This window comes from Tachysurus fulvidraco, chromosome 2 (genome assembly GCF_022655615.1).
Source record: "Tachysurus fulvidraco isolate hzauxx_2018 chromosome 2, HZAU_PFXX_2.0, whole genome shotgun sequence".
Classification (NCBI taxonomy): Eukaryota; Metazoa; Chordata; class Actinopteri; order Siluriformes; family Bagridae; genus Tachysurus; species Tachysurus fulvidraco.
The window spans coordinates 40,337,113-40,356,338 of NC_062519.1; the positions used below are offsets into that span (position 1 = coordinate 40,337,113).

Sequence of the window (19,226 nt, forward strand, 5' to 3'; positions counted from 1 at the left end):
ATCTTCGTGTTGCATGTCTGCTTCGGATCACGTTTGTGTTATGATGGGAATTTGGCACAGACTTTGTCCCTGTCTGATAAGAGAAAGCCTTTAGCACTTGGTTGGCTCAATGGATGTTTTTTTTTCTTTCCACTCCTGTTTATTCCAACATGTTAAATGATAAAAAAGGAAGTAAAAAAAAAATTCTGTTCCTCTCTGGTGTTTTTCCATATAACTGAATCCCTAGATGTGAGTCGTGTGTTAATCTGCACGATTGCTGTATAATTTGTTGACACGTGTCCTCCGTTATTTAGCCCGTCTTGAAGCCGTCCATCTCCATACCCAACCTGACCAAATGGGAGCTCTACACGGCCGAGACGCTCTCCACCGGACCCTCGTACGATTGGAGGATGCTGGCTGTGTCCACAGAGAGCTCCGAGGAGCCAGACACTATCGCCACTAGCAAGAGGAGGATCGTCTGGCCCTGTTACAGCAGCGTAGCCCGCGCTCAGCCCGACGCCATCACCAAACTACTGGCCGTAAGTCAGGATTCACCTGCTCTCTTGTCCTCTTCCTCCTTCTCCTCCTCCTCCTCTTCCTCATTCGTACGGTGTCAGAGTGGATAGTAGCTGAATGTTTGTATCTCGCAGGACATCGAGAGATTAGAGGGAGAGCTCGGTCAGGTGCCCGAGCGATGGCAGGCCACTCTAGAGAAAGTGCGAGTCAGCGTACAGGACGACCTCAAACAAGAAGGCAACGTAAGAGCTTCTATCTCTTCTTCTCTCGCTCTCTGTCTTTCTGTCTCTCGTCGTTTCAGAAGGCATTATTCAAAGGCAAATTAAAAGGCAAAAATACAGAAGGCATTATTCGTCTTTAATGTTTTTTCGAAAAGTAAACCCTTTACGGCCCTTCAGACGGCACGATACGTTTACTCTAACGATGCTGATACCAATACTGGAATCTGTGATGAAAATAATTATTATTTTATTTCATTCTGTCATTTCCACAACGTGTTGCTGGTATCAGTCCGCTACCAATCCTGCCGAACGGATCTCCTTATCTGTAATAAAATATTCTGCTTCCCAAATTATCTGTAAGGAGAAACTTTACCCCCACACTTTCACCCCCACATTCACGTCATTGTTGTTTTTGTTTGTTTGTTTGGTTTTTTTAATCGCAAATTTTATTTAATGCATTATAAATTTCATTTTATTTATTTATTTGTTTGTTTGTTTGTTTGTTTGTTCATTTAATGAACACAGCTACAACGATTATTATTATTATCACCTTCATTAGAATCAATCTTGGGATTGATGACTACGCATAAATATGCAAATTTGAATACGCCCCCATTTAATCCTACCATTGTAATAACTTATTTAACTATTCGGTATCAGAATCTCTCTTTTTTTCTATGACGGAAATTTAGCAGTTCTTTATCCCGTGTCTCCTTTTAGTTACGGAAACAGCCCGTATCCGTCTCGGGCTTGATCCCTACCTCTAACCTGCAAGTGTATCAGCGCCACTCCATGCTGCACCTCCCTGACAGCGGCCTGGGAGAGGACAGCAGTCCCACGGCGGCCAACGGCATGAGCCGGCGAGCCGCAACACTCTACAATCAGTTCACCCCCAAGAATGATGAGAACAGGTAAAGAGAAAAACGCCCCTTTTCCTCTTGGACTAAATCTCACATTCGAACCGCTTTGTTTCTATTCTGGAACGTTTACTCGTCACACTGTCCTCGTTACCTGGTGCCGTTGTTCTTCTTCTCACAGGTCATTTGAAGGTGTCCTGTATAAGAGAGGCGCATTACTTAAAGCCTGGAAGCGTCGATGGTTCGTCCTGGACATAACAAAACATCAGGTGTGTTACAGACTCTTCTGTCAGTCCGTGTGTGCGTTCGGTTTTCAGTTCAGACGTCTTACTGCAGCTTGTTTATGCAGCTGAGGTATTACGATACAGACGAAGACGTCAGCTCCCGCGGACACATCGACCTGGCCGAGGTGGAGTCGGTCGTGATCGCCACGCCCACCATCGGAGCTCCCAAATACATCAGCGAGAAGGCCTTCTTCGACGTGAGTCATGAACTCGTAATGAAATAATCTTCTGAGAATTTATATATATATAAACTAGAACACTATAAAGGATAAAGAGAATAAAACATATATATTTATCCGTGCATTATTATTATTATTATTATTATTATTATTATTATTATTATTCATTTATTATCTCCATAATCTCACAATTTTACCAAATAAGGAAAGAACATGTACTGTACGGTCACTGAGCAAAAATGTAACTAAACCGTATGACTCAGTCATTCGGTAAACAAGCGAGATCTTTGTCTCTTATTCTATTATCGTCGTACGGTTTAGAGGAGCCTGGCACGTAGCGGCGCGAAGCGAATCAAAACAATGACAACATTAATTCAGTTAGTTTGTAAAAATGTTAACTGGAAAACCATCCTGACACGATACGAGTGCAGCGGCGGTGTAGCTTCAAGGCAGAAGGAGGAAATACACTAAATAAAACCGTTATATCAGTAAATATGTTCAGTGTCTAACAATCTACCGTCAGCTGCTCTTGCCATATTAACATCACCGTACATTGCTGTACATTTTTTGACACTTAATAAAATATATATATATATATTAAAATAAGCTAATGTGCACTTTTAATGTTAAAAGTGATATCCAGCTTTAATAAAAAAAAAAAACATGACCATGACATCCTGTTTTTCACCGTAGCCTCTGATATAAAATAATAAGGGCGGCGATAAAACGATAACGATATGTATCGGGTTAGACACGTGATCGATAAAAAAAAATGTGTTTGATATTTTTTATTCTTCGTCGGAAGAAAACAGAGGTTGCGAAGCAAATTTGGTTGCATTAACAAAGGCACTCACTCTCTGGTAACCTAGCAACGTAGGGAGTGACACGCTAACAGCCAATCATGTAACAGTACCATGTTTGGTTGCGCCATATCGTTGTCTCGTGCCGGTCTGCTGGATTCCATGTTGTTGACATTTCTGTCCTAATAACCGAGGGGATTATGATCAGAGGAAGGTTAAGTTTAAAATAAAAATGTTTAAATGTAATAGATCCTTATTTTAAATGGGTCATAAAAAATATCAATAATTATCGATATCGACCGATATGAAACACCGATATCATGATACAGTTTTCAGCCATATCGCCCAGCCCTAATTAGTTCCTGTAATAGTTTTCACTCTATGCATGATTATATATATATATATATATATATATATTATTATTAGTAGTAGTAGTAGTAGTAGTAGTAGTAGTATTATTATTATTCCATACACCATGCTTTAGTTTCCAGGAAATGATTTTGTTTAAAAATCTTTCCCATCTCCTCACTGTCTCTCCAGCTGAAGACAACTAAGCGGGTGTACAACTTTTGTGCGGAGAACGCTCAGAGCGCGCAGCAGTGGATAGATAAGATCCAGAGCTGCATCTCGGACGCCTGAAGCCTCGAAACCCCGGACACTCCTCCTTCATCACCACCGTCTCCTTCCCTGCAAGGACAGTACACTGTGCGTTAATAGGAGCAAAGCAAAGCCCTCAGTGCCTCAGTGAGATATCAGAGGAACACACTCTCACTTTATCACTACAAACACGTGCACTCAGGCTGCAGAGTCACTGCCAACACTAATCCTCTACGGAAACGTGCCGATTCCCGTCAGACGGGTCTGTTTTACCGCCCGGTCTCTCCTCAGCTCACGAGTCTTACAATGCCGTCGCACTAAAAACTTCCACACGCGAGCGGAATCGACGCAGGAACACATTAGGAAAGGATTCGGCCGCTCACGATCGGAAAAGTACGACGCGTAATATAGAGAGACGCACAATTATTATATAACAAGGCAGTTTATTTGCACTTACTTCTTTGATATGCACTCCTAAAATATCTAGATTTTCTAACAGATAAAAAGCGAGACAAAAAACATTACTTTACGTCCAAAACGTCCGTGTTTATACACAACACGCATACGACTACAAAAAAAAAATACTTTGCACACTAAAAACATAAATATCCACTTTTCTATTTAAGACGTTGATGTTTTAGGTTATTTTTAATACATGAATGTATCTCAGTGCATAACAGGTCAGTTTTTGTGATGTAAATTATTATTATTTTTTTTTTTTGTACCTTTAAAAGAGTAACTCGTTTATGTTCATGGATATTACGTCGACGTTGTTTTGTAAATATCCGTCTATTTTTTTCCCCCCCATACTGTGGTAAAAATGCTCTGGCTTTATATTATACTGACATTTTAACTGACATGAAGCCGCCATACACTTGTTTTTGTTTGTTTGTTTGTTTGGTTTTTTTTTTTAAATATTCTTATTCGATATTACTGACCCAGAAAAGTGCTTCCTGTCTGTCTCGTTTATAAGACGCCGTGTTTGACATGAAGAGAAGTCCACTCCATTTCTAAGCTCCTCGTGCGCCGAAGGGCTCTGAATCTGTGCAACACTACGCGGTTGGCTTGGGTTATGATTTACATTTGACATTTTGTACAATTCTAAGAAACGAAACTGAAAAGAAGTCGCTCGGACTTGACGTCGCTGAGCTCTGTGTTTTGTGGTGCCACTAATATTTCTGTTTGCCTGTTTTGTTTTTTTTTAAATCTGAAATAAATCAAGTTTACTTGAACGTCATTCATAACACGATGAATATGTCGTCATCGTTCGTGATGCTTTCTTCTGATTTACATGTAACTTTTACATTCTTTACTTGCAGTACAGCTAAAATCGGACCGAGTCCCAAACAGCTTCAACGCTACAGGGTACTGTATGTGATCACTACATAGGGCAGGTAAGGCTGATCTGGATTAGGAACTTTACCATACTGTCTATATCAGGGGTCGGCAACCCGCGGCTCCGGAGCCGCACGTGGCGTTTTCATCCATCTGCTGCGGCTCCCTGTAGATTTGGAAAATAAATATTTAATTTAAATGTATTTTGTTTTAGTTAGTTTTTTAAAAAATGTAATTCTAAATTCTAAGATTATGATGCTCTTGTGACATTAAAATAAACCGTGTTTAGTTTTTTGTCGCTCAAAATACGCGGCATTTTTGGTTTGCTGCAGCCGGCAAGTTAAAATTATGGTGTCATGCAGGGATGTCAAGTGTCAGGCATTGAGCGTGACAGTCACGCATTTCGGTCTTTTCTCACGCTCTCCCACTACACATCGTATTTCTCATGCAGAAAAACTGACTATTTATCATACATTTAATAAGCCGCAGCACCCAAAATGTATCAGTCTGCACCGCTGTCTCTATGGAACCGGGCAGGAATCAAGCGCGTCTCAGTTCATAGTCGAGCCTGACACTTATCAGCCAATCAAAAAAAGGGGCTACACAATAGATCAGAAAATCAGAAAAATCAGAATCACAATCAGAAAAGCCTGATTTTCACTGTAAACTGGTTAGGTTATGTGCCTTTTTTTATTATCTGTAGTCATTAATTACACCTCTTTAGCCGTGATGAGACCATCACGTATTTTACACAAGACGTCTCAAATATTTAAACTTGTCCATAACATGTCCCCTGTAATGATTATGTATGAGCTTCAGACAGACAGATTGATTGATTGATTGGTAGAAAGATAGATGAGCACAAGTGATCTGATAAAATACTATTTAGTTAAAGTAATAAGATATTGAACATGTGAACATTCATTCATTCATTCGTTTTCTACCGCTTATCCGAACTTCTCGGGTCACGGGGAGCCTGTGCCTATCTCAGGCGTCATCAGGCATCGAGGCAGGATACACCCTGGACGGAGTGCCAACCCATCACAGGGCACACACACTCTCATTCACTCACACACACACACAATACAGACAATTTTCCAGAGATGCCAATCAACCTACCATGCATATCTTTGGACCGGGGGAGGAAACCGGAGTACCCGGAGGAAACCCCCTGAGGCACGGGGAGAACATGCAAACTCCACACACACAAGGTGGAGGCAGGAATCAAACCCCCAACCCTGGAGGTGTGAGGCGAACGTGCTAACTACTAAGCCACCGTGTCCCCCTAACATGTGATCAGTGCATTATAAATTTAACTAAAACTATACAAGTTAAGTTTAAATAAAATGAAGTTTATTCTTGACAGGAAGTGATTGTAATTCTTAAAGGTCAAGACAGAGATGACGCCGAGGTCCTGAGATCACATGTGGGGAAAAATGACCCAGATGAGTTTTAGGACAGTCTATGAATACAGTAGCAGTTCCTTTAAACAAATCTTATCCAAAGCTTTGGGAAATATGTCACAACGGAAGAAAACTCCAGATGACCAAGTAGGAGGAGATCAGTTCCTAATACCACAGAGGTTTAGACATGATGTTGACATTGTATGTGTCCCTGGTCTCTTTCTTGGCGTTCATGAAGATCTGCTCTGAAGGCACTTAGCCTTCACTCCTGTTGAATACCAAGAGGTTAATTAGAGTCCATTACTGTAAAGCCTCGCTGGAAGTGGACCATAAAGCCAAGCCTTTTAGCTTTAGTAATATTTGATCAGAATAGCGCTGTAACGCTCCTGCAGCCATGTTGTGCTTGGCTCAGGTCATTAGGGACGTTCCTGTGTGCTCTTCTTCGTGTCAGCTGGCTCATACTTTTAGCAGGTGTGGCCCTAGTTTAACATCTGGGCTGGAGCTCAATAGTCTCTCTGAGTGCTCTCCAAATATAGCCGTGACAGGAAGAAGGGGATTAAGCAACCGCGGCAAGAAAAGAAGGATGCAGCGGATGAACAAGTCCCACTGCAACCATTGGAATGAGACAAATGTGTTCTTCTGGCTGAGGCTTGTCAATTTGTTGGACGTGCATTCAGTGGTCTGAAGTCATAGCCGTCGTCCTAAGAGACGCGTCTTAGTTCCTCTTAACAGGCAGCTTGAAACCCACGGCACATTATGTCATAAGACATATAAAAAAAAAAACTCACAGCTATTCATTTAGTAAAGATCGTAATCCAATATTTTCTTATCTATGAAGAGGCTTCCATTGAGAAAAGCAAATAATTATCATACGATTGTCTGTTTTTCGAACTCGTCGGTCAGTCGGAGGAATGTTTGGGAGCACGTTGGGATGAGATGCTTCAGATGGTTGCACCATGAAGGAAGACAGACCAGATGTTAATGTGTGAAGCAGTGAAAGACTGGCTGTTCTCATTCGTACGCCAAATCAGCACATCGGGACTCGCTCGAGCGTGACGAACGACGATTAAGAGTCAAAGCACATTCGATACTCACAAAGAGTGTTACTGGATTGAGAACACATGCATGTTAAAAAAAATGGCATCATATAAACCTGCATGTTAAATTTAGGAAGACGGTTACATGACGATTACATAAGTAGTTATAAATAGGTTTAGGTCAATGGTTATTTCAACAAGTGTCAGCTGCCATTAAACTGCCTTTACCAATTTATATGTCGAGTTGACAAAACGATACAATGGTACTGCGATTTCTTCCCAAGTCCTTATGCAGAAGTTATTTTATAGTTTATAGAATTTTATTAATACTGTTATATCATGTACAGTATACTGTAAGGGTTGGGTATATTTTTTGCATGCTCACTTTATACCTGCTGCGTTAGCACATCCATAAAAATAATAAATAAATTCATTGTCGAATCAGTCACCAATCCTGCAGAGACAAAGATCTCCAAGCTACTGGTAAGACCACCCTAAAGTACCCCTATGCACTCTATGGATCTACTCCAAGGTGCAGTCAATAAAACACTATTGATTATTTTTGTAGAGTGCCCCGATGGTAAATAAAATGCCCTCCAGGGTGCTTTGAGTCAGATAGAACGTGATGAAACGCCATCTCGGTGCACTTTTAGTGGTGAATATGATGCAGTGCCCTTCAGGGTTCTCCTTTATACAAGAAAATATGATCTAAGGTGCACCTATGATGGGAGAATACATAACGCAGTGCCCTGTGGAGTGTCTTACATGCCAGAGAACACGATGTCATGTCCTGTAAGGTGTCTCACTGCCGGAGAACATGACAAATTGCCCCCTAAAGTGATACTATATGCGAAAAAACAGGATGAACTGCCCTCTAGGGTGCAACTACTATACGTGACACAATAAGATGAAGAAGTGCCCTCTAGGGTGGAGAATACCAACATGATAAAGTCCATCCTCCTGGAGTGATGGTTAGGACTCTGACCACGAAAACACAAGTTCTATTCAGGGCATGTGGTAGACTAGTGGTTAAGGTGTTGGGCTACCAATCGGAAGGTTGTGAGTTCAATCCCAGGTCTACCAAGCTGCCAATGTTGGGACCCTGAGCAAGGCCCTTAACTCTCAATTGCTCAGCTGTATAAAAATGAGATAACGTAAGTCACTCTGGATAAGAGACTATGCTGTAAATGTAAGTGCCCACTGTCTAGAAGAGTTGCCCCAAGCCCTCGTACTTTTCTCTTTCTTTTAAAACTCTGCCTGTTCTTTGCAAATTATGATCGACATTTTAATGTCCTGCTCGAGATGGTAATACTATTACTGTGTTGTGTAGCTTTATTCACAAGTTTCCCAGATGTTTTTGGTTTATATCCATGTGTCCATCTAAATGTGTGAATTTATGAACACACAAGATCTCAAATATCCTCCAAGATAAACAGAGTGTAACCGAGCAACCATTGATTTTCAAGGCCGAGAACGCTTACGATTCTTAGCCGGCTGTTCGCTGGCGTTCATCTGTGACCGAAACCCCGAGAGGCCAATCAGAGCATAATACTGTAAAGCCTCTTTGTAAAGGGATCAGAAAACGTTCATCTGTCAAAGATTTATTCCTCAGCAAACGCTGAAACAGGAATGTTCCCATTCCGAAGGGTTTAAGAGAGAATCTCCTGGATGCGATTCAAGCCAACGTACGGTTTCACAGGCCGCAGGGGGCTACGGATGATCTTTTCGCATACTGTACGATCGGGTTGAAAAATTCAGTCATGGGGATCAGACCTTCCTCTGGTGGACATTAGGAACCGCCAGAAACATGCATGGAATTCTGCTCCGTTTCTATAAGTGTTCATTGACTGTTCTGTGTTCATTTCTAAACGGGATGCGGAAGGTTTAGAAAGTGAGCTGTGTTTAATATCAGGTCGTTATTTATCCTGTCTTGGTTTAGTTCTACCTCTAATCACGAGGTCGTGACGAGAAGCGGAAACTCCTCCGTTTTTCGGTTCATCTACATCAACCGCATCATATTTGTGTAAATGTATAAAATTCTACATGTCCAAAATGTACGACCCTTTACGATCGGTGTGAAAATGTGCGTTGTATTTATTTTTTGGGGGGGCTTTATTACACTGGTTTCATTTGTTTTGCTATTATTTAATACAGTTCTTGAAACACGGCTTTAGTCACTTAGGAGTTTTTAAGTATATAAATGAAGCAAAAAATATACAGAAATTATAATGGACCACTTGTGGACTAACTGGAATTAAGAAAAAAAGTGTTTTTTTTGACATTTTATAAATGAAAGGAATGAAAAAAAACTCAAATGATGATTAAATCTATATTATTATTGTTATTTATTTATTTAATTTATTTAATTTCAGCTTTTTTATGATTCATGTTCAAGGGTAAGTTGAGAATAAAAGGCATTAAATGACACTAAAGTTTCATCACAATGCCAGTAATAGGTGTGTGTGTGTGTGTGTGTGTGTGTGTGTGTGTGTGTGTGTGTGTGTGTGTGTGTGCGCGTGTTGCCCAGTTACCAGGATGCATCCAGGCATGTTCTGCATGTCCTCTTCTGCTCTGCACCTCAGAATGAACTGTGTTTGCTCTGCTGCTGTGCGTTTGTTTCAAAAATACCCACAGATTATCATTTCAGTGCAACAATCCTTCTCTGTTCAGGCGAGGAGGAGACACAGCGGATCAGCGGCGCTTCATGTGGGTGCCAGGTACCATGTGTCTGTTTTTGATGCCAGAGAAGACCGGCGTCTCCTCTATACGCTGTACGTGTTAAAGGTTTGCCGTGACATGCGGAGTCGTGTTTCTCGTCAGACAGAAAGGTGTTTGGTTTGTCTCATCCTGCGTTTTCAGTTTCGATCTCATTTCTGGATCCGTGGGTTCAACCTAAGTTCGAAACACCACGATGTTGCGTGACAGATGGAAATATGTTGAAACTGAAAGCTTTTGTCGTTCTTCAAATGGGGGGAAATTGATCTGAGACTCGCCTTTAACAATCTACAGCTGCTTGAAGTATGAGGTCTTGTTGGTTGTGTCATCTCTCTCTCTCTCTCTCTCTCTCTCTCTCGCATCGCATCTCAGCGGACTCATTGATTATCTAGATTCCAGGTTTTTTTACGAGCAAAATTCCAATCATATGTTTAAATGTTTTTTTTTTCTCGAACATTATTTGAGTGCATGGAGTCACGTCCCAGTTGCTGCTTTACAGCCTGTAACCACAACAAATCCATGCCAGCAGCCCATATAAATATAGCACCCAAATCCACAGTCAAGCTGGAGGGTGGAGAATGGATTTGGGATCCTGTTCCCTTACCAAGGGACAGAGGCTGTGGAGCTCCAGCAGCTGTACCACAACCCATCTGGAACCACCTCAGCACCTGCCGGCTATGAAGAGAAAATTCCTTCAGTTCTGGCTGAAACCCAGGAGTTTTTTTTTCATGCCTTCTTGATTCGTCGATCCTACTTCCCTCGGCCCGTAACGCGGAAATCCATCCAAGTCGTCCATGTTTATATTGTTATAACGTACAGTACTTAAAAATCACAGAATGAGGAGATAGAAGAATTCCAGATCAAGGACCTAAATTATTTATATTTTTGGTGGAAAAAATGACTAGTGATAAGTTATTATTATTTTCCTATAAACAGCCTCACTTGTCTTTCAGTGATTTCACATTCACACTCTCACTCATTCATTTTCTACCGCTTATACGAACTTCTCGGGTCACGGGGAGCCTGTGGCTATCTCAGGAGTCATCGGGCAACGAGGCCGGATACACCCTGGACGGAGTGACAACCCATCGCAGGGCACACACACACTCATTCACTCACACACTCACACACTACGGACAATTTTCAAGAGATGCCAATCAACCTACCATGCATGTCTTTGGACCGGGGGAGGAAACCGGAATACCCAGAGGAAACCCCCGAGGCACGGGGAGAACATGCAAACTCCACACACACAAGGCAGAGGCGGGAATCGAACCCCTACCCTGGAGGTGTGAGGTGAACATGCTAACCACTAAGCCACCGTGGCCCCCGATTTCACATTCAGTATCATATTAAAGGGAATTTGAATGCAGGACTCCCAGGTTCTAGGTGGCAATGCAGCTATATGAAGCATTGAAGCTAAATTATGGCCGAGAATCGGATGGATGGTGCGTCTAGGAGACGAGCGTGATGGTGTTTGATCGAGGTGTTAAAAAACATGACGTGACATACGGCTAAGTACGGTGACCCATACTCAGAATTCGTTCTCTGCGTTTAACCCATCCAAAGTACACACACACACACACATAGCAGTGAACACACACACTGTGAACACACACCCGGAGCAGTGGGCAGCCATTTATGCTGCGGCGCCCGGGGAGCAGTTGGGGGGTTCGGTGCCTTGCTCAAGGGCACCTCAGTGGTGGTATTGCCGGCCCGAGACTCAAACCCACAACCTTAGGGTTAGGAGTCAAACTCTCTAACCATTAGGCCACGACTTCCCCCAGACTAAAGCACTAGATTAAAGCACTGCTGCGTTGCGGTCTTTAAGGCGCACGGACTAAATCCAACTGCAGAGCTTTAAGCTGGTCATCGAACAGCATCTGGTGCTGCAGGAAAACATTGAACGATATTTAAACCGAAGTCCACTCAGAATTTACTCAAATATCATGTTACCTAACGATTAATATCCAAGGGTCGAGAGGTCTGAGCGACAAACTTGGTCCAACATCCTGTCTAATGCCAAAACTCTATAAACCCTACAAGTCCCAACCCAAACCCTGTAAGCTACTTATAAAGTCCAGACTGTTTTTGCCAGAAGTAATATTTATAAAGTAACATCATACCTTTCTAATGAAGCCCGAGGGCTATTAAAACGTCCACTTTCCCTAAATAGTTTTACTATTTAAGATCTTTAAGCGTTCTCGTTCATTACATTGGCATCGTTAAATTCCAGATATGAGGAAAAAGTAAAACATTTCATACGAGGATGGAGACTCGTGCATGAGAGCAGGCTTCTCCACACGGATGCTCTGCGCTCCTTAGACCGGAATAGATCGGATATAACTCAGAATTCATGTCTATCGATATAATGCAGGACAAACCGGTGAGTTATTACTCGGCTTCCATTTTACTAAAATGACTCGAATAAATTCGTTAGTGATATTTTCTTTCCACTTATCTGTTAAACACATGATCGTATTAACTTGATCCTTGATGCACTTCCAGTTTGTCCTGTGAATGTAGCCTGTAGCTGAACAGACTAAACTCGGTCACGTTCGACAATTAAGTCTCGCGATATACATTTCTCTGGAAAGCCGAATGTTTGACAGCCGAGTTAAATTTCTCAATATGGTGGAACCTGTGTGTGTGTGTGTGTGTGTGTGTGTGTGTGTGTGTGTGTGTGTGTGTATGGTCAAAGTCTAAATGAGATTACATCATTAATTAAATGGCACAGAGCGTACAGAACAGAGATCAATGACGTGTTTGAAAGATGATTTCATGTAATTTGTTTTTTTTGTTTTTTTTACAAAAATAACTTTTTCGCCTTTTACGGGTTTTCTTTCTCACAACAGAAGTGATTTATTTCAGGTTTAAAAGTTATGTGTAGTAATATTTTGGGCAGGTAAGACGCAAGGAATTCAGTTCGATTCAAGTTTATTTGTACAGCGCTTTTAACAACTGACATCGTCTCAAAACATAGAACAGGTTAATATAAAGATTAATAAAATACAAAATTTATGATTAATATTAGATATATTTAAATGTGTTTGTATTTATACCTAATGAACAAGTCTGAGGTGACTCAGGTGAGACTGTGGGGAGGAAAAACTCCCTTGAAGGTAAAGGAAGGAACCTTGAGAGGAACCAGACTTAAAGGAGAACCTCATCCTCATCTGGGTGACACTGCAGAGTGTGATTATAAATATACAGTCTGATAAATGTTGTATTGATGATGAGACGGTTGTCCTCAGAATATAATGAGTGCAACATTTATTTTAAAAAAAAAAGCTTTTACTTTAGGTTAAAGTTTTGTTTTAAGAACTTTAATATTTTGAATGAACATCTTTAGGAAAGGTTACAGCCTTTGTTTTGTTTTTCATCATATCCATCACTTTACCTATCCAACACGCAGTCGATCGACTCTTCGAGTGGAACACCAAGCATATTTACTTTATTCCGTTTATTCAAACAGAGACCGCAAAACATGTTATAACTACCGAGAGAATCGACGCTTTCCTCAGATCTGTTGGTTTAATTTGCAAGTGACGACTCCATAGTGTTAAATCTACACTGGGTTTTTCACATAGCATGGAACAAACCGTTCAGGGCTCCGCCATATCGTGAAATAAAACTTCACAGCTTTACGATTCTTTACACTGATTCACACAATTATTGGGACGAATATAACTTTTGAACTAATGAATAAATCATTATTTGTGTAAAAAGATTTTGCACTTTGTATTGAGAAAAGTTATGGAAATGTGCAGACCAAGCAGAAGAGCAGTGCTGAGTGGATCAGAAGAAGTGTGTGTGTGTGTGTGTGTGTGTGTGTGTGTGTGTGTGTGTGTGTGTGTGTGTGTGTGTGTGTGTGTGTGTGTGTGTGTGTGTGTGTGTGTGTGTGTGTGTGTGTTTGTGTGTGTGTGTGTTTGTGTGAGCATGTGTGTATATTTTTGTGTGTGAGTGTTTGTGTGCATTTGTGTATGTGTGTTTGTGTGTGTGTGTGTGTTTGTGTGTTTGTTTGTTTGTTTGTTTGTTTATAAGCCCTGGAGAGTGGCTCCATGACACACATGAGAGAACCTTTTATCATAGAGCTTTTATTAGTGTGAGAACGATGCTGCAATCATTTGAAAAGTGTCAGCTTGCAGCATCAAAGAGCCCAATACAGTCCATCTGTATGTTAATTTCCATCTTATGCACAGTGTCTGATGTATTTATATAAAGAATCCTTACGAGGTCCTGGGTGATTTATTTAGAGCGAGAGCGACATCTGGTGGACGAGACTGGAAATATTAATATTTATTGTTTGGGTTTTTTCACTTGACTATATTTAAAAGTGCTATTTCCTGAACTTAGAAAAGATTGTGTAAATAAATAAATACACAAACCCAAGGTAAGTCTTATTTCTTCATGTGCTATTGGGACTTCAGTTGCAATTTATTCCGTCTGTAAGCGATAACTGGATTAATCGCTCTTTTATTCATCTACAGGAGGCACTTTATCCTGAACGGGTTCACACTGGATCCGAAGTCTATCTCAGGAGCGTTAGGGGTGAGATGGGAACACACTCCGGGTGGGATACCGGTTCTCCGAGGACATACACAAACACACACACACACACACACACACACACACACACACACACACACACACACACACACACACACATTCAAAATAACTGCAGACATTCTTGAAAAGTCACATGTACATTTGGCAGATGCTCTTATCCAGAGACACTTATATTTATCTCACTTGTACAACTGAGCAATTCAGGGCCTCGCTCAAGGACTCAGAAGTGGCAACTTGGTGGTCCTGGGATTCAAACTCACAACCTCTTCCCAGGGCTCTCAAGTTTTGAAGACAGGCAAGAGTGACATTTCCAACCCCCCAGCAACCCCGTCGCCCCCGAAAAGAAATGTGTTTCACCAGGATCACTGACAATGTATTTGTTCAATTTCCATTTATTAATGTGTGTGTGTGTGTGTGTGTGTGTGTGTGTGTGTGTGTGTGTGTGTGTGTGTGAGAGAGAGAGAGAGAGAGAGAGAGAGAGATTATGACTGGTGGTGTTTATTGTAAGTGTTTGTTGCCTTTTTTAGACTCCTTTATCATTTGTAATGTTGCTCCCATTTAAAACAGTTCGGCTCAAGCACAGACATTTTTAGGGTCATGATTGAGGACAATGTCCCGTCCAGAGACAAGCTGTTTCGTGTTGAGGTTTTGTTCGAACCGACCATCGAAAATACCCTCTCTAATGAATATGTTTTTTTTTTCATCGGTTGTTGCGTTAAATCTTACCCAGATACAATAGTGCTATTTTGATAGGCTGATAAGTGTCAGGCTCGACTAAGAGCTCCAGGGGAGACGTGCTTGATTCCTGGCCGTTTCCATAGAGACAGCGGTGCGGACTGATACATTTTGGGCGCTGCGGCATATTAAATATACGATAAATAGTCAAAAAGTTTTTTCTGCATGAGAAATACGATGTGTGGCGGGAGAGCGTGTGACTGTCACTCTGGTGGGAGGGGGAACATGTCCAGAGTCGTGGTTCTAATAGTGCAGGGGATGCAGTCTTATTTCATCCTAGTTTAAATGCAAACATTCTCTTTAAACACGAAGTGGTGCCACAGACTTCGTTTAGTCAGAGCTGAAATCTATGGTTTCACTTTACCTCTTGTTAACATTTATGCTTCCGTTAGCGGGCCAGAGAGAATCCAGTTTTTTAAGAAACTAGGTCGAGTACTAAACGATCTTAAATCACAGGATATCAGAATGCAGAGGAACCACACCATCAATCAGACCATACAATAATCAAGGTAAGGTTTATATTTATTAACGGAAGGTAAAAGAAATTCATACTGGCATTTAGCAGACAAATTTATCCAGAGTGACTTACATTTTATTTCAATTTATACAACTGAGCAATTAAGGGTCATGCATAGTGTCAGCTTGGTTGACCTGGGATTCGAACTCATGACCTTCCGATTAACAATCTAACGCCTTATCCACTGAGCTACCACATTTAAAACAGAAAACTTTTACAGGACACTTGGGAGACATGGCAAATGGAAATAAGAACTACGGTAATATCGCAGTGGTGGAGATTGGAAAAGTGCAAACAAGGGTTTTTTTTGTCAGCGGTACTCATCCTATGCTCATAGAAAGTTAAAGATGTTGATACAGAGTCTTTAACTTGAACGTGTGGAAATAGAAGGAAAAATTATGACATGGAGTGGGCACAAGCTGGGAGATGGTGAAAAGAGGGTACAGCTAAGTGAGCTATTATGGAGTATAGAGTGGAAAACAACAGCTATGTCCTTTAACAAAGCTGTTGTTTTCCACTCTATACTCTATACTGCTGAGGATTCAGACCCACAAAGCCAAGCTGAACTTCCAACTTCTCCCAAAGTTTATACCTGACCAACAACAGGATCTCATTTGAGAAAGTCACAAATCTGTAGGAGGCACGGTGGCTTAATGGTTAGCACGTTCGCCTCACACCTCCAGGGTCGGGGGTTCGATTCCCGCCTCCGTTTTGTGTGTGTGGAGTTTGCATGTTTTCCCCGTGCCTCGGGGGTTTTCTCCGGGTACTCCGGTTTCCTCCCCCGGTCCAAAGACATGCATGGTAGGTTGATTGGCATCTCTGGAAAATTGTCCGTAGTGTGTGTGAGTGAATGAGAGTGTGTGTATGCCCTGCGATGGGTTGGCACTCCGTCCAGGGTGTATCCTGCCTTGATGCCCGATGACGCCTGAGATAGGCACAGGCTCCCCGTGACCCGAGAAGTTCGGATAAGCGGTAGAAAATGAATGAATGACAAAAGCTGTACAAGAACTTCCTACAAGCCGGACCCCTGGACTTGATGGAATTCCCACAGGGTTCTACAAAGAATTCTGGGATGCTATTATAAAGATGTTATTATGGCTTCGGGATGTTTTTATTTCGTGGGTCAGTCTACTTTATAATGGGCTGAATGCATGGTAAAGGTTGCTGTGGGTTTGTGTGCTGTCCTTATTCCTAAGATTTGGGTTGCTAGGCTTAAAAATTAAAGGTAAACAAAATATAAATTCTTTCATACTATCTGTTTATGACCTTACTGTCATCATTACAAACAGAGAAATCGGACTCAAAGGGGAACCTCATCCTCATCTGGGTGACACTGGAGGGTGTGATTATAAATATAAATGTTGTATAGATGCAAAAGATCACATGGAGTTCACATCTCTTTAGTATCGCAGAGTCTAACTGGAGCTGGTAGGTCTCTAGATGCCTCAGTCGGCCTCATCTCAGTCTTCGTCGCCGGGAGGCAATCGGAGATGATAAGCTCTTCCCCTTAAGGTAGCTGGAGAACCCTGTATAAACTCCCCATTGACAACAGATCTGGTAACCTCAATGGTGGATAACAGACGGGATAATAGCCACTAACAGATACAGGACACACCTGGATCCATCGATAAAAGGCACTTGTCCCTTCTGTCCTGTTGTCAGTTTCTCACTTGTTTTTAGAATGTAACCTTACAGTCCATGTTTGATTAATTAAAGGGTTGGTCTGAGAAATCGGGACCCAAAGACAGCTTTAAAGGCAGAAAAAGAGACATGCTACTGATTTTTCTTTGGACAGGCTAAGCTGGCTGAGTGGCTAAAATAAATGGGACGGCTTCAACTGATATTGTAATGTCTATGAGGTCTTTGTTGCTGTTTTAAATTTTGTTAATTAAAGAGACTATAAAAAGTAAAAAAAAAAAAGTCTATCTTTCGGTGTTTGGAAGTGAAAGGTGTTTACATGAAGAGGGAAATTAGAGGGTTTTTTATTTGTTTATATATTAGTAATATTAATATTAGTGATATTTCTTATAACTCTGTCCCATAAAACAATTTACACATCTTAAAGTTTAAGATTAGCAAATATAGAAAACGTTTATTGTGAAAGTGTGTTATATGAAAAACTCATCAGAGATTTTTTATTTTCTATTTGATATATATATATATATATATATATATTGCCTGTAATGAGAGTCTGATCATAAACTAAATGTTAATTACCTGAACAGGTCAATAGTTGAACTTAAACATTTTTTGAGTAACCAATGATCAAATTTTGTTGTATTTATTTTTTATTTATTCGTTTACTTTAATTCATTCTGTCTTTATTATGTCTTTGCTGAACGAACTGTACAGTAAGGCCGAGAGATTAGAGACTGTGAGGGACGGTACTACAGCACACGGTCTCACCCTGATCAGTCACACAGTGGCGCTGCAGTGAGATATACTATAATAAATCCTGGAGCTGGTATGTTATTCACGCAACATGAGGACCAGGTCGGCTATTTTAGTAGATAGACATTTTGAATAGTGTGTTAAGATTTTACAAACTCATTCGAATATCATAACTAAACTTCAGTGTCTTGTTCCATCTCCAATATAAATGCTTAAACTCTGATATCTCTAATATCCATAAAATCATTTCACACATGCATTCGAAGTGCTTAGACCCTGTAAAAAAGCTGCTAGCTGCTATATTTATAATTCTGGTATCCGTGTTCGTATAGTGTGAACAATTATTAGGCAAGTTGCATTTTTGAGGATTTTTTTTTTTTTTTTACTGTAAAGCTTCAGTGCTCTCGGTCAATCAAAAAGGTTAAGGTTAGACACCGTTCGGAGCTATGTACTGTTTTTCCTTCAATGTAATCTCCAATAAATTAAGAAGGGCCGACAAGTTCTCCACAGGGTTTAGGTCAGGTGAGGAAGGACGTGTCATTATTCTTTCATCTTTACCGGCTATGAATTTTATTTTTAATTTTTTTTATTTGAATTTTATTTATTTTTTTATTTATATTATTTTTAGCCATGAAGTGGTCTTTGAAGCATGAGATCGAGCACAGTCTTGAAAGATGCAAGATCCTGTACCACTGCTTGAAGAAAGTGTCTTCTAAATACCGGCAGTAAGATTGGGATTTGATTTAGAGTCATCTTCAACACTAGCTCATCTTTAATAATACCAGCACATACCTGTACCCCACCAACACCATCCATCAGGACCGCCAAGAGTCACTCTCATCTGTTGTCAAGGGAAAAAAAGTTTGAAAGTTTGATTGACGGGAGAGCCGGCCGGCTAGGGTTTGATTTCAGCCTAGCATGGACACCCGCCTGCTTGCCACGCTTCTGCTTCCGGCGTCCCCTCTCCTAGTCACTGGCATCAGGTGACACTGAGGACTGGAGGCCTGGTCTTGTCATACAGTGAAAGTGAAAGCGACGTGACATACGGCTAAGTACGGTGACCCATACTCAGAATTGGTTCTCTGCGTTTA

The 19,226-nt window shown here is 41.1% G+C and overlaps 1 protein-coding gene across 3 annotated transcripts in view; it reads left to right on the top strand.

Annotated features, from left to right (window-relative positions):
* The window catches only part of sbf2 (SET binding factor 2), a 109,073-nt gene extending 104,387 nt beyond the window's left edge, over positions 1–4,686 (top strand). For all 3 annotated transcript variants that reach the window (XM_047809945.1, XM_027153259.2, XM_047809946.1), the window contains 6 exons: positions 294–518; positions 630–737; positions 1,437–1,627; positions 1,755–1,842; positions 1,923–2,054; positions 3,377–4,686. In XM_047809945.1, the coding sequence (XP_047665901.1) occupies positions 294–518; positions 630–737; positions 1,437–1,627; positions 1,755–1,842; positions 1,923–2,054; positions 3,377–3,475 (843 nt within the window). In that variant the 3' untranslated portion in view covers positions 3,476–4,686. The remainder of the gene's footprint in view (positions 1–293; positions 519–629; positions 738–1,436; positions 1,628–1,754; positions 1,843–1,922; positions 2,055–3,376) is intronic.
* The last annotated feature ends 14,540 nt before the right edge of the window (positions 4,687–19,226 follow it).